Source organism: Coregonus lavaretus, assembly GCF_964263955.1.
Source record: "Coregonus lavaretus genome assembly, chromosome: 40".
Taxonomy (NCBI): Eukaryota; Metazoa; Chordata; class Actinopteri; order Salmoniformes; family Salmonidae; genus Coregonus; species Coregonus lavaretus.
The window spans coordinates 11,373,322-11,388,040 of NC_140027.1; the positions used below are offsets into that span (position 1 = coordinate 11,373,322).

The following is a 14,719-nucleotide window of genomic DNA, read 5'->3' on the forward strand; positions in this document are numbered from 1 at the left end:
CTGCTCAAAACTGATAACTACTGAACCAAAATTATGTAGTGCCTACTTTACGTATATGCGATAACTGCTGAATACTGTACATTTCTATATTTTTACCTCATAAATATATCAATCTGACATCAATTTATGTTGGAGGGTAAATCCAAATCCTATATGGATGTGGCTGTAAATACTACATCATCATTCTCCATCAGCCAGTGTGCTCCAATAGAACAAAAGGGAAAGAGTCACTCTATGTGTTACCATTTGGAATTATAGTGTAGTGCTGAAATACCTGTATTGTGTACAATAATATATTCCACTCATCATCTGAATTTCATTGGTACATTGTAAGCTGATTAATTTCAAGCAGAGCGACAGGCGATACTGTATCAGTTGACAAGTCACGTAGATAAAGTGATCTTGTACAATGTTACATGGGGCAGAAATAGCATACAACACCGTACTACGTTTTTACAGTAGCCAACTGCTTTACAATACCCCTATTTCTGATGATTTGTCCTACGTGTGTACTGTATAAGGATAATGAAACTGTTAAACGGACATATTTCTCAACATGCTCACAACCTGCCATTGGATACAAATGATTTAAAAAATTGTATGTTAAGTTATTGTCAAATACTGTATGGAAAAGTACTATTCTTTCTATTGAGCACTTAAAAAAGAACAGTTTTGAAATGTGTATTTTGTATTGTTTTTCTTCCATCACTTTGGCACATTTCTCAGATGTAAGTGGTATATTTTCAAAACTCTAAACTGATAACACTTGTAATGCCCCCTGTCTTATGTTCAGAACCTTTTGTTGTGCATTCATTGGGGTTTCACACATCTTTCACCTCTGAATAGTCCGTGAAATACCATGAGTACATTTCATTTTGTCACCAATACATTAAATAGTGATAGGCTCACCATTTAGTCATTTTAACTATAATTTAATCCAACAGCAAAAAATACAAGATAGACATTTCAAAACTGTTCTTTTTAAGTGCTGAATAGAAAAAATAGTAGATGGTAAATATAATTTTCCATACAGTGTTTGACTATAACTTGTATCCAATGGCAGGTTGTGAGCATGTTGAGAAATATGTCCGTTTAACAGTTTCATTATCCTTATACAGCACACACGTAGGACAAATCATCAGAAATAGGGATATTGTAAAGCAGTTGGCTACTGTAGAAACATAGCACGGTGTTGTATGCCATTTCTGCCCCAAACATTGTACAAGATCACCTTCTTTTTTTTTACGGGACTTGTCAACTGATACAGTATTGCTTGTCTCTCTGCTTGAAATTAATCAGCTTACAGTGTATCAATGAAATTCTGATGATGAGTGGAATATATTGTTATATACAACCCAGGTATTTCAGCAGTGCATTGTACACTACACTATAATTCCAAATGGTAACACATAGAGTGACTCTTTCCCTTTTGTCCTATTGGAGCACACTGGCTGATGGAGAATGATGATGTAGTATTTACAGCCACATTCATATATGATTTGCTTTTAACTTCCGACATAAATTGATGTGTAATTGATAAATGTAGGTAAACATATAGAGATTTACAGTGTTCAACAGTTATCAAACTATATACGTTAACTAGGCAGTACATAATTGTGGTTCAGTAGTTATCAGTTTTGAGCAGTTTTATTAAGTGATAGTTTATTGTATTGTTAACAAATGACAAGAAACTCATATAAAAAGTAAAGTGAATAATGCATTTTGAAAAGCAGATACTTAGATTGAATATGTATCCAAATTGAAAGAGTGATTTGGTGTAGTGAACAAGTCACTTTGTTAATTTGTTTGTTGTACTCAGTCAATTGAAAATGTGCTTAGAGTTTTGAAACATGAGCGATGGTGATGATCTGTTTAGATTTTTGTGCTTGTTGTGAAAATGTACCACATACTAGTGAAAATCGCACCAAAGGGATTGAAATAAACAACAACTGAAAATGGTAGTTAAAATGACTACATGGTGAGCCTAGCATTATCTGATGTATTGGTGACTAAACAAAATGTGCTCATGGTATTTCATTGAAAACTTTGATTTAGCATGAATGACTCTGGGGTGAAAGATGTGTCAAACCCCAATGAATGCACAGTCCAAGGTTCTGAACATAAGACAGGGGGCATTACACGTGTTATCAGTTTAGAATTTTGTACTTAAGAGTTTTGAAAATGTACCACTTACATCTGAAAAAAAAGAGGGTTCTTGCTTTCAACGTGATACTAGTATTTTTATACAATGTCCATTTGATTCAATCTTACCAAACCACCCATAAGAATTATGCCTTTTTTGTATATATGGTAATATATACACACATATTTTATGTGTGTGTGGTATGCCTGTGTGGGTATTTGCTTCGTTTCATGTTATTCACTCTCATGTTGTTCTCCATGTCTTGGAGAGAGAGAGAGAGAGAGAGAGAGAGAGAGAATGTGTATGTGTGAGTTTGCCTGTGTGCACATACAAACATAAATAACACATCTTTGCATAACACCTCGATAAAGGATGGTGAGAGTCTACAAAGAAGACCAACAAGATTCCCACATCTCACTGAAACACTATGTTTTCATCTCTGGTTTCAAAAAAATAAAACGGCTCCTCTTATATTGGTCTTCAGTCAGCAACAAAACGTCCACACCAACAATTCACCTCCGAAGCTACATGGGGCACTCAATTCTCTCACACTGATCATACCGCTCATACCGAGGACTCCCGGGCGGTTTTGGAGTGCAGGGCCTTTTTTCGGCTGAGGAAGGGGTAGGTGGTGCAGAGGCAGCCCGACGCCACGGTCAGTCCCAGGCTTACCCAGGCGCAGAAGATGGACCAGCCGTAGCCATGGTCCACGTCGCCGGGCAGTCCATAGATGAAGGGTGGGTTCCGGGAGAGGTCGTAGGAGACGCTGGCAGCGTAGGTGCATAAGGAGATTGTGCAGAAGATCCCTATAGGGGATAAATTGTTCGTTCCAAGATTTGTATTAAAGAGGCAATACAGGATTCAAATAACAACAAAAGACAGGTAAGACAGTTGAAGTAAGATCATGAATCAATGACTGCTCAAAAAAATGAATGAATGAAATAATCTTATTAAATACTTTTTTCTTTACATAGTTGAATGTGCTGACAACACAATCACACAAAAATTATCAATGGAAATCAAATGTATCAACCCATGGCGGTCTGGATTTGGAGTCACCCTCAAAATTAAAGTGGAAAACCACACTACAGGCTGATCCAACTTTGACGTAATGTCCTTAAAACAAGTCAAAATGAGGCTCAGTAGTGTGTGTGGCCTCCACGTGCCTGTATGACCTCCCTACAATGCCTGGGCATGCTCCTGATGAGGTGGCGGATGGTCTCCTGATGGATCTCCTCCCAGACCTGGACTAAAGCATCCGCCAACTCCTGGACAGTCTGTGGTGCAATGTGGCGTTGGTGGATGGAGCGAAACATGATGTCCCAGATGTGCTCAATTGGATTCAGGTCTGGGGAACGGGCGGGCCAGTCCATAGCATCAATGCCTTCCTCTTGCAGGAACTGCTGACACACTCCAGCCACATGAGGTCTAGCATTGTCTTGCATTAGGAGGAACCCAGGGCCAACCGCACCAGCATATGGTCTCACAAGGGGTCTGAGGATCTCATCTCGGTACCTAATGGCAGTCAGGCTACCTTTGGCGAGCACATGGAGGGCTGTGCGGCCCCCCAAAGAAATGCCACCCCACACCATGACTGACCCACCGCCAAACCGGTCATGCTGGAGGATGTTGCAGGCAGCAGAACGTTCTCCACGGCATCTTCAGACTCTGTCACGTCTGTCACGTGCTCAGTGTGAACCTGCTTTCATCTGTGAAGAGCACAGGGCGCCAGTGGCGAATTTGCCAATCTTGGTGTTCTCTGGCAAATGCCAAATGTCCTGCACGGTGTTGGGCTGTAAGCACAACCCCCACCTGTGGACGTCGGGCCCTCATACCACCCTCATGGAGTCTGTTTCTGACCGTTTGAGCAGACACATGCACATTTGTGGCCTGCTGGAGGTCATTTTGCAGGGCTCTGGCAGTGCTCCTCCTACTCCTCCTTGCACAAAGGTGGAGGTAGCGGTCCTGCTGCTGGGTTGTTGCCCTCCTACGGCCTCCTCCACGTCTCCTGATGTACTGGCCTGTCTCCTGGTAGCGCCTCCATGCTCTGGACACTATGCTGACAGACACCGCAAACCTTCTTGCCACAGCTCGCATTGATGTGCCATCCTGGATGAGCTGCACTACCTGAGCCACTTGTGTGGGTTGTAGACTCCGTCTCATGCTACCACTAGAGTGAAAGCACCGCCAGCATTCAAACGTGACCAAAACATCAGCCAGGAAGCATAGGAACTGAGAAGTGGTCTGTGGTCACCTATAATTTCCACCTGTTGTCTATTCCATTTGCACAACAGCATGTGACATTTATTGTCAATCAGTGTTGCTTCCTAAGTGGACAGTTTGATTTCACAGAAGTGTGATTGACTTGGAGTTACATTGTGTTGTTTAAGTGTTCCCTTTATTTTTTTGAGCAGTGTATTATTCATTTAAAAGTCAAAAAATGGAGGTACCAATCCCGGATTTCCACTTTACTAACCATCCACATGGAACTGAAATTCATGAGTATAACATCAATAAATAGATCAAAAAAACACTAGTTGAAAGGAAATCTAAAACACAACTGAAATGGCAAATTAGCCACCCTATTGTGTAATGTTATAAATATGTTATAGGAATGTTTACAACCGTAGAAGCAGCCTCCTGTTTGTAGCATGAGCTATTATGAATGCCTATGGCATGTTTTATTATGCATATTATCACCTGTGTGTAATGTATTATGAATACATCTGTACCCATTAGGCATTTACAAATTCTGCTAAAAAAGAGCCTTTACTGTATGTGTTTGATGAACACTTGGGAGGAAGATTTGGACGAGAGAGAGAGAGAGAGAGAGAACTAAAGATGGAGATATAGAGATAGGCTGCAGTAAAAGTGGCACAGAGAGACAGAAGTTGAAAGCTGCCATCACAAAGAAACCAACAATGAGAGGGAATGAGAGAGTCTCTCTCTCTCTCTCTCACACACACACACACACACACACACACACACACACACACGCACACACACACACACACACACACACACACACACACACACACACACACACACACACACACACACACACACACACACAAGGATAGGTAGGTCATTGGCAATGAAAGCCCTAACACACACACACAGGAGAGGTAGGGTGTTGGTAGTTGGCAGGCGTTGTACCTGCCATGAGGAAGAGCAGGCCGGAGACGTGCTGGGTGAGGCTCTCCTCCCAAAAGAAGCCCACTGTGGCCACAATGCTGCCACACAGCAAAACGGCAGCCGCCATCCCCAGGAACCCTGCCGTGATTCGCCGCAGATCTGAGACACACACACATAAACATAGCACGCACGCACACACACACACACACACACACACACACACACAAGCAAGCACACAAAGATACAGACACCAGTATATACAAAAGCGTACACATAAACACGCATGCACACACACACAGACAAACACAAAGCGTACATACACACAAGTGCACACACACAAGTGAAAACATTAGCACACACGCACACACCAACATTTCCATGACAACCACCCCCTGGTAAACCCGCTTGTGCTACCCCTCAACAGTCACCAAAAACACATGTTTGTTTTTGTTAGGTAATGCTTTGCTTTTGGTCTCCCCTGTCCTACATTTGTTACAACCCTGCCATAAGAACGACATCACGCCTGTCATAACGTAAAATGGCCAGCAACGACTGTTAAAAACAGGTGAATTTGAATGATTTCCTTAATGCATCATGACAGCATTGTGCCTTGTTTTTCAGTACATGTTATCGCAAGCATTATGTCACTCAACACACAAATGTATTATAGCGGGATATGTTGATAGAAATATTAAATTCCTGCAATTTATGATATACTGTAACAATATTATGACAAATTGTTAAGGCCTACTCTGCATCTCATACATTTGTCAGATCGAGTTGCAGTATCCAAACACAGGATCAAACTCAAGCAGGAAAAACACTGTCTCCGTCCCAAATAACACCCTATTCCCTACATAGTGCACTTAATAGGGAACAATTGTGCACTCAAAAGTAGTGCACTTAATAGGGAATAGTGTGCCATTTGGGATGCAAGCACTGTCTAAAGGTGGCAGGCAGACAAAGAAAACCAATCCTATTTTGACTTTGATGAATGTTCTTCCTCAGACTGGTTGTGTAGTAATAATAGACTGTGTGGAGTTAATATGTTTTTCTTGTACGAGCTGACATTTACTTCCTCCCCGTGAACATTTTCCATAACCATGTAGCAATCCACTCATCAGGGGTCGGACATTGGAGTAGGAATGTTAACTTCGAAAGGTTAGCTTAACATATTCAGCATGTAGGTACAGTAGTAGCCTTCATACAGATCATGGTTGTCTGAAGAGATCACTATGGTTGTCTGAAGAGATCACTACGGTTGTCGGAAGAGATCACTACGGTTGTCGGAAGAGATCACTATGGTTGTCTGAAGAGATCACTATGGTTGTCTGAAGAGATCACTATGGTTGTCTGAAGAGATCACTACGGTTGTCGTAAGAGATCACTATGGTTGTCTGAAGAGATCACTATGGTTGTCGGAAGAGATCACTATGGTTGTCGGAAGAGATCACTATGGTTGTCTGAAGAGATCACTATGGTTGTCGGAAGAGATCACTACGGTTGTCTGAAGAGATCACTACGGTTGTCGGAAGAGATCACTACGGTTGTCTGAAGAGATCACTACGGTTGTCGGAAGAGATCACTACGGTTGTCTGAAGAGATCACTACGGTTGTCTGAAGAGATCACTACGGTTGTCTGAAGAGATCACTACGGTTGTCTGAAGAGATCACTACGGTTGTCTGAAGAGATCACTACGGTTGTCGGAAGAGATCACTACGGTTGTCTGAAGAGATCACTACGGTTGTCTGAAGAGATCACTACGGTTGTCTGAAGAGATCACTACGGTTGTCGGAAGAGATCACTACAGTTGTCTGAAGGTTCTAAAGGTTCCACAGCATGAAGCCAAATGAATATGGAGCACTGCGATTTGGACTTCCACTGTTATTTCATTATCAAATCTAGACACAACAGGCATGTTCAGTCTACAGTACTGTATGAAGCATTGAAAAACATGTTTTAAAAAAACACACATACAAAACATGTAATTATTTATTTAAAAAAATACACAATACAAGGGATAGGAAGAGCAAGTAACAGTAAAGATATTCCCCAATAAATAATGGAAATAATATGGGTAGTGATACACTGATATTGTTTGAGCAAAGATGGTGGTAGAAATGTGCCCCACATCCGTAAGATGAAAGTTTTTGCACCAACGACTACCTGGAAAAGCTCATCTTAAAGGATCCTAACACTACTCATGACAGACGTCTGACCATCCCACCGCAGACACCAACACAGGTTAGTCGTGGGGCACCTGGAATCAAACTTCTCACACCAAGACCATCTAACCATTGTTCGAAAGACTCTGGCCCAGACCAAACCGGAAATGAGAGAGCCTTTCTACCTCTGGTTTGTTGGACATTGCTATGTGGGAAATGAATGGGATTTTAGGATAAACACTGAAAATAAGATCTGAAGTTAACACAGGCTTAGGAGATCTTATATGTTTTGTTCTATGAGATAATATCAGTCAGTTTACATGACCTTAATGAATTATAACGTATTTATGTGCTTTATGTGCTTGTTTTGATTACATAAATGCTTAAAAATTCACAAAGTGACGTTAGCTGAGGAAGATTATCTCATAGAACGAAACCTATAAGATCTCCTAAGCCTATGCTTACCACAGACCAAAGTTTTGGCGTTTATCCAAACCCCATAGGCTTTGGCCAACGAGCCATTGTGCAGTTAGCCTCCTGTAGTGCCTACAAAAAGACACCATTAATATTGCTCTCTATAAAAAACAGCTAGCCATGCAAGCGGTTTAATTGCAGGTGGTTCTGGGACATTGAGTCTGCAATACTTACGTAAGAGATGCCATTCATCTTGCTGAATGGTTCTCGTCAGGTTGAGTGGGATGTTTCGAAGCCGAATAGGCTGAGAGAAATGGTACTTGACAGTTGTGCATCGGTCCGCAATACCTGTGGAGAGAATGGATTACTAAAAAGCTCTACGTTTTAACATTACAACGAGCAAAATCTTTGCCCTACTTGCATATCTTTACTTGAAGTTGCCATAAAGTGTATATGGCATAATGCCATATTATAATGGATTGTTTTGATAGGCTTACATGATATTATTGAGTCATTAATACTTTATGTAACGTTTATAATCATGTAGAAAAGTTTCATTTAACGTTTAATGTCATAACAGCTTTATGTCAGTGATTGTTAACAAAAACTGGGTGACATAAAGCAGGCATTGCATATTATACAGGGCATGCCTATAACAATGTTATACATTTGATCTGTCAGGTCGCATTGTAAAGGGCCATTGCAACACTCCATTTTTTTACCCTACCTCAAACTGTGACATTTGAGAGAGCTCTTGTATTTCCATGCAGTGGCTAACTTGGTTTGAAAAGGGTAAACACTGTGACATTTACTTGGATTTGAAGCAACCTATGACTTGGGTGTTCAGTTTCCCTTTCACGCATGCATTGTAGTCTATTGTAGAGTTGAGTTGGTATAGTAATCAACTATATGCAGGACAAATTAATTTCACTTGGCCTGTGCTGTTGCCTATTTTGTTATTTTTCCAAACTGGACAGGTTTTGACAGGTTTTGACAGGTTTACATAATGAGTTCTCAGTAACACTTTATAAGGTACCCTTTTTAAAGGGTTTATAATGCATTTACAAATGATGAAATAACTGTTATAAACCGTTTAGAAAAGGTACCTTTATAAAGGCTACCTATAAAATGTTACCAAGTTACCTTTGCTGGTGTCTCTGTATGTGAGCTACTGTAAAATGTTGTCTCTTTCTTGTATGAGAGTACAGTAGACGCCCCATGAGTCCTATGTTGCTGGTGAGGCGGACTCTTTGACCTTCTGTCCTTATTTCCAGCTGAGCTCCCACAACTTGAATTGGTAGGACAGAATCTAGACAGTTTCCCATCGAATGAAGCACGGGTGCTCTTTAAAACACTTTTTTTATACAAAATCTTAACACTTGTGGTCCACATCTACTTAATGCATGGGAACCGCTACCATTTCATACTTGGTAGAAATGATGAAACATCATCAGGTGCATATTGAGCAGGCACTTTGAAGCCATTTAGGTCCAATAAGGTCTAAGAGAACTCCTTTGATATGAGGTTGAGTAGCCTTAGCCTCTTAGAAAAAAAAGTGCTAAATAGAATCATACAGGGTTCTTCGGTTTCTCCCTATAAGGGAACCCTTTTTTGGTGCTGGGTAGAACCCTTTACAGAGAGTTGTATTTAGAACCCTCTATGTAGGGTTCTTCAAAGAACCCCCTGTACATGGTTCTACCTAGAACTCCCTGTGAAGGGTTCTGCCTAGAGCCCTCTATGAAGGGTTCTACCTAGAAACATTTGATCATCTAAAGGTTCTTCCTAGAACCGTCTATGAAGGGTTCTACTGAGAACCCTTTTATCTTCTGAGGATTCTTCCTAGAACCCGCTATTATTTATGAGAGTACATTACATACACTACCAGTCAAAAGTTTGGACACACCTACTCATTCAAGGGTTTTACTTTATTTTTACTATTTTCTAAAACTGTGAAATAACACAAGTGGTAAACAAATCGAAATATATTTTATATTTGAGATTCTTCAAATAGCCACCCTTTGCCTTGATGACAGCTTTGCACACTCTTGGCATTCTCTCAACCAGCTTCATGGGGTAGTCACCTGGAATGCATTTCAATTAACAGGTGTGCCTTCTTAAAAGTTAATTTGTGGAATGTATTTTCGTCTTAATGCGTTTGAGCCAATCAGTTGTGTTGTGACAAGGTGTGTGTGTGTGTGTATGGCAAGAACAGCTCAAATAAGCAAAGAGAAACGACAGTCCATCATTACTTTAAGACATGAAGGTCAGTCAATACTGAACATTTCAAGAACTTTGAAAGTTTCTTCAAGTGCAGTCACAAAAAACATCAAGCGCTATGATGAAACTGGCTCTCATGAGGACCGCCACAGGAAAGGAAGACCCAGAGTTACCTCTCCTGCACAGGATAAGTTCATTAGAGTTACCAGCCTCAGAAATTGCAGACACATCTCAACATCAACTGTTCAGTGGGGACTGTGTGAATCAGGCCTTCATGGTCGAATTTCTGCAAAGAAAACACTACTAAAAGGACACCAATAATAAGAAGAGACCTGCTTGGGCCAAGAAACACGAGCAATGGACATTAGACCGGTGGAAATTTGTCCTTTGGTCTGGAGTCCAAATTTGAGATTTTTGGTTCAAACCGCTGTGTCTTTCTGAGACGTGGTGTGGGTGAACGGATGATCTCCGCATGTATAGTTCCCACCGTAAAGCATGGAGGAGAAGGTGTTATGGTGCTTTGCTGGTGACACTGATTTATTTAAGGCACACTTAACCAGCATGCCTACCACAGCATTCTGCAGCGATATGCCATCCCATCTGGTTTGGGCTTAGTGGGACTATCATTTGTTTTTCAGCAGGACAATGACCCAACACACCTCCAGGGTATGAAAGCAGCCGGGGAAGAAGAAGGACGAATGAGACCGTTTGAGTGCCTCATTTTCCGGGATAGATAGGGGGTAAACACGGCCCGTCGGTGGGGACACTCCAGGGAGTAAGTCAATAGCACAGTCCCCTGGGTGATGTGGTGGCAGAGTGGAGGCCTTAATTTTACTGAAGACATTGCTGGACTGGGCGTATTCAGATGGTATGGTCGGTGGTGGCTCTGCAGGGTAGGCTGAGACAACTGGTGAAGCAGGTAGAAGACCAGGAAAGTAGTTCACCTTGTCGCCACGAGATGGCAGGGTCGTGACGACAAAGCCAGGGGTGTCCGAGGATGAGTGGCTGTTTGGGGGCTGAGAGTTCCATGAGAGTTCCATGAGTTGAATGGTTTCGGTGTGGAAGACTCCAATCTGGAGGGTAATGCTCTGTGTCAGGTGCGTAATGAAGCCCGTGCCCAATGGCTGCCCGTCCAGGATGTTAATCCTTAAGGGAGGGGTGACAGGTGTAAGATCAATGTCAAGCTTTGTACTAGCTGGTGATCGATAAAACTACCTGCTGCTCCCGAATCTATCAAGCCCTCTACGTACTTCGTAACCCCCTTCACGGTTATCAATACTGGGATGGAGAATTGCTTCTAGGAGATATTTAGAAAAATACGGACTCTCCTACCTGCATGGCAGCGAAGGGATCCTTCTCAGCTCTCCAACAGGGCAATGGCTGAGTAGATGATCTTTCCCTCCACAGTATAGGCAGAGCCCTTCTTGGATTCGCCTTTGACGTTCGATACACGGGAGAGGAGCATGACCCAACTGCATGGGCTCTGGAAGACTAAAATTTTAAATGTAAGACTCGGACGGGATGACGGAATCATGGAAAGAGAAGGTTTCGGGTTCCTGGGTGGCAGAGTTCTTCGGCAGTCGGCGATGAGGTGGTCGATGGAGATACAAATGTATTGATTTAAATCCTGAAGGTCACCTCTACAGGCCAGCTCCGCCTGAAGTTCCCTGTTGAGCCCTTGTCGGTAGACGGTAAGTAAAGCAGCCTCACTCCATCCACTCCCTGCAGCCATGGTGCGGAACTCGAGGGCATACTCGGCAGCTGAATTGCGTCCTTGTTGAAGGTCTATGAGGAGGTCTCCTATAGGACGACCGGAAGGAGAGTGATCGAATACCTCTTTGAAGAGGGTGTGGAAAGGGGTCTCGGATCCGAGATCTGTGCTGTTGGCAGTCCAAATGGCGGTGGCCTAATCCAGGGCTTTGCCTGTGAGTAGAGACACAACCAAATCCACCCTGCTCTAGTCGGTGGCGAAGTTAGTGGGGTTGTGCTCAATGTATTGGCTGCATTGCATCAGAAATCCCTGACATTTCCCAGGTGAACCGTCATATTTTCCAGGCATGGATATGAATGAAGGAGGGCTATGGGTTACGATACCTGGCATCAGAGGAGTAGGGATAGGCTGGCGGAGAAGATGGCCGATTACCTCCATACGCTCCTCTTGCCGGGTTAGGCGCCGCTGTAGCTCCGCTGAATCCATTCAATTTTAGGTGAGGTATTCTGTAATGAATACTCAGGGAGAAAAAGGTGTAGATTCACGTGCAGAGCGCGGCAGGTGTTTATTACGCCTTCACAGAAGGCAGGAATCGTGGTCACAGGCAGGCAATGGTCATACACAGGTAGGCAAGCAGGCAGGATAATCAAAAACTAGGACTGAAGGCTAAAACTGGTTCTCACAAACGAGCTATAAAAAGGCTTAATAGAGTCAAAACGAACAATACCTCACAAGGCACAAACAGAAAGAACTGAACTAAATAAGGAGCTGATGAGACCAGGTGAGTAACTAACACAGGTGAAATCAATGAACAAAAATGAAAGACAGGGCTACGTTCAAGAACACAAAGAAACAGGGCTACGTTCAAGAACGCAAGGTGAACTAAGAAAATAAATACAGTACCTTACACCTTCACAGGTTGAAGAAGATTTCAAATGAAATCAACGTTGACAGAAACCAAAGGGTAGGTAAGCACCTCAGCTGCTTTAAATGCAAGGTGGCAAGTGGGTTTCGGTGACATTTCACCCCCGGCTTAATCAGGGCGACATTAATCTTGATGGACTGGACACTGTGGGGAAATGTTCTCCTTTCATCCCGATCGACTTTTTGAGTTTCAACCTTGAAAAAACTTTGTAGGGACTTGAACTTCAGCACATTGGGCATGAATTCACTGTATCAGTCTTAGAAAACGTTTATTCTGGCTTTTCCCTGAAGGAGAACCCTTTATGGTTGTAGGTAGAACCCTTTCAATCAAATAAACCTTTTAGATCCTTTTTTTCCATAGAGAAGGTTCTTAAGAACCCTGTAGAATGTTGAACCCTTTTCCCTCTAGAATAAAAAATAGCTTCTAAAGGGGTTCTTTGTGGGTAAAGGGGGGTGTACACTCTTAGAAAAAAAGGTCTACAACCTAAAAGGGTTCTTAGGCTGTCCCCAAAGGAGAACCCTTTGAAGAACCCTTGTTGGTTCCAAGTAGAACCATTTTGGGTTCCATGTAGAACCCTTTCCACAGAGTTTTACATAGTTCAAAATAGTTCTACCTGGAACCAAAATGGGTTTAACTGGAATCAAAAAGGGTTTTCCTATGGGTACTTTTTCTAAGAGTATTCAATCAACATTTAGGCTTATGGATGGCTCTATTGGTGATTTGACTGAGATAACAACACAAACAAACCTTTCCAAGGCCAGTCTACAACGATTACCACTGTGGGAAAATGTGAAAATGTTCCTCATAAATTAGCCTATTATTAACCTAAATCATTAGGCTGTAATTTCCCAGCACCCTCATCATGATGCGACAGATATATAAATCATAGTAGCCTACTAAAGCAAACCTTGGTAATGAGTTTGAAATAGCAGTTCATGTTCCTGGATATTAGTTTGGGCGTGTATAATCATGAGCCGTTGTGTATGAGCCCTCATAAACCTTGTTTTGACGCAATGCACGTATGCAGACACATCACCACAGTTGGAGGCTACCTCGATTAAAGGAATGCAAAACAGTCCTTGCCTATAGTCATGGATTATTGACAGCAAATTTGACAGCTGTTTTTCTTTTCTCCCACTTTTTAGTATGCACATTAAAACTTACCCTTTGATATGAGTTTATCGATATCCCGGTCCATGCCTTGAAAGTAGCATTTTCTCCACAGTCCAGAATATGTGGAGAACAACGGACGCCCACATTCCGTCTCAAGAATACCCATCCCCAGTATCGCCCTCCAGTTCTCAAGCAATTCCTCATCTCTACTCCCGACGTGAATCGGCTTCAAAAGCGCCACGTTCCGTTTGGAGTTGCCGTTGTCCACAAGAGGCAAGTGGTATATTGGCATCTCCCTGTTTTTCTGGTCGTTAGAATCCGAACCATACTTGTCGCAGTTCTCCTTATGCCTTCTGGTATCTGTCTCGTACCAATGGTCGGTGAAGATAGCGGTGACCAGCAAGAGTAAAGAGACAACGCTCATGGACAAGCTCAGAGCGGTTGAAAGAGCTTGTTTCTCCATGGCTCAAACATCAGCGCTCGGCTCTATGCGCACAGGTTAGTCGTGTTGACAGTCGGACGCCCCTTCTTCCAGCACCTGCTATTCCAGTTACTAAGCATCTTTACGCATCCTCTGACCTGCGAGCACGGTCCACAGTCGAGACCGCATTGGCTGCTTCCCACCAGCGGGTTGCTGACATGGAAGATACAACAACACAGGTGGATCGGTCCGGTGCCTGCAGGCGTGCTGGGTGTCGGCTCAGCTCCGCACTTGCCTCTCTGTGGTCGAGATTACTAGTGTTTACCTGTATAAACCACACCACTCCTCTCGCTTTTTCCCTCTCCTCAGCACCTGGGCTTGAAGTCGTGTCCTCTTCGTCGGTGACCCAGTCGGGTAAAACTCCTCCTATTGGCATGGAGAGGAAAATGACAATCTCCCGGAGGCGACACACAG

At 42.7% G+C, this 14,719-nt stretch overlaps 1 protein-coding gene across 1 annotated transcript; it reads right to left on the minus strand.

The window, feature by feature from the left end:
* Positions 1-2,707: 2,707 nt before the first annotated feature.
* LOC311113307 (transmembrane protein 178A-like) lies at positions 2,708-14,287 on the minus strand (the record flags this gene model as incomplete). The annotated part of the gene is made up of 4 exons (XM_084156524.1): positions 2,708-2,949; positions 5,300-5,437; positions 8,093-8,206; positions 13,876-14,287. 4 exons carry the CDS (start codon positions 14,285-14,287, stop codon positions 2,708-2,710), a joined length of 906 nt encoding a protein of 301 aa, XP_084012650.1.
* Between the last annotated feature and the right edge of the window lie 432 nt (positions 14,288-14,719).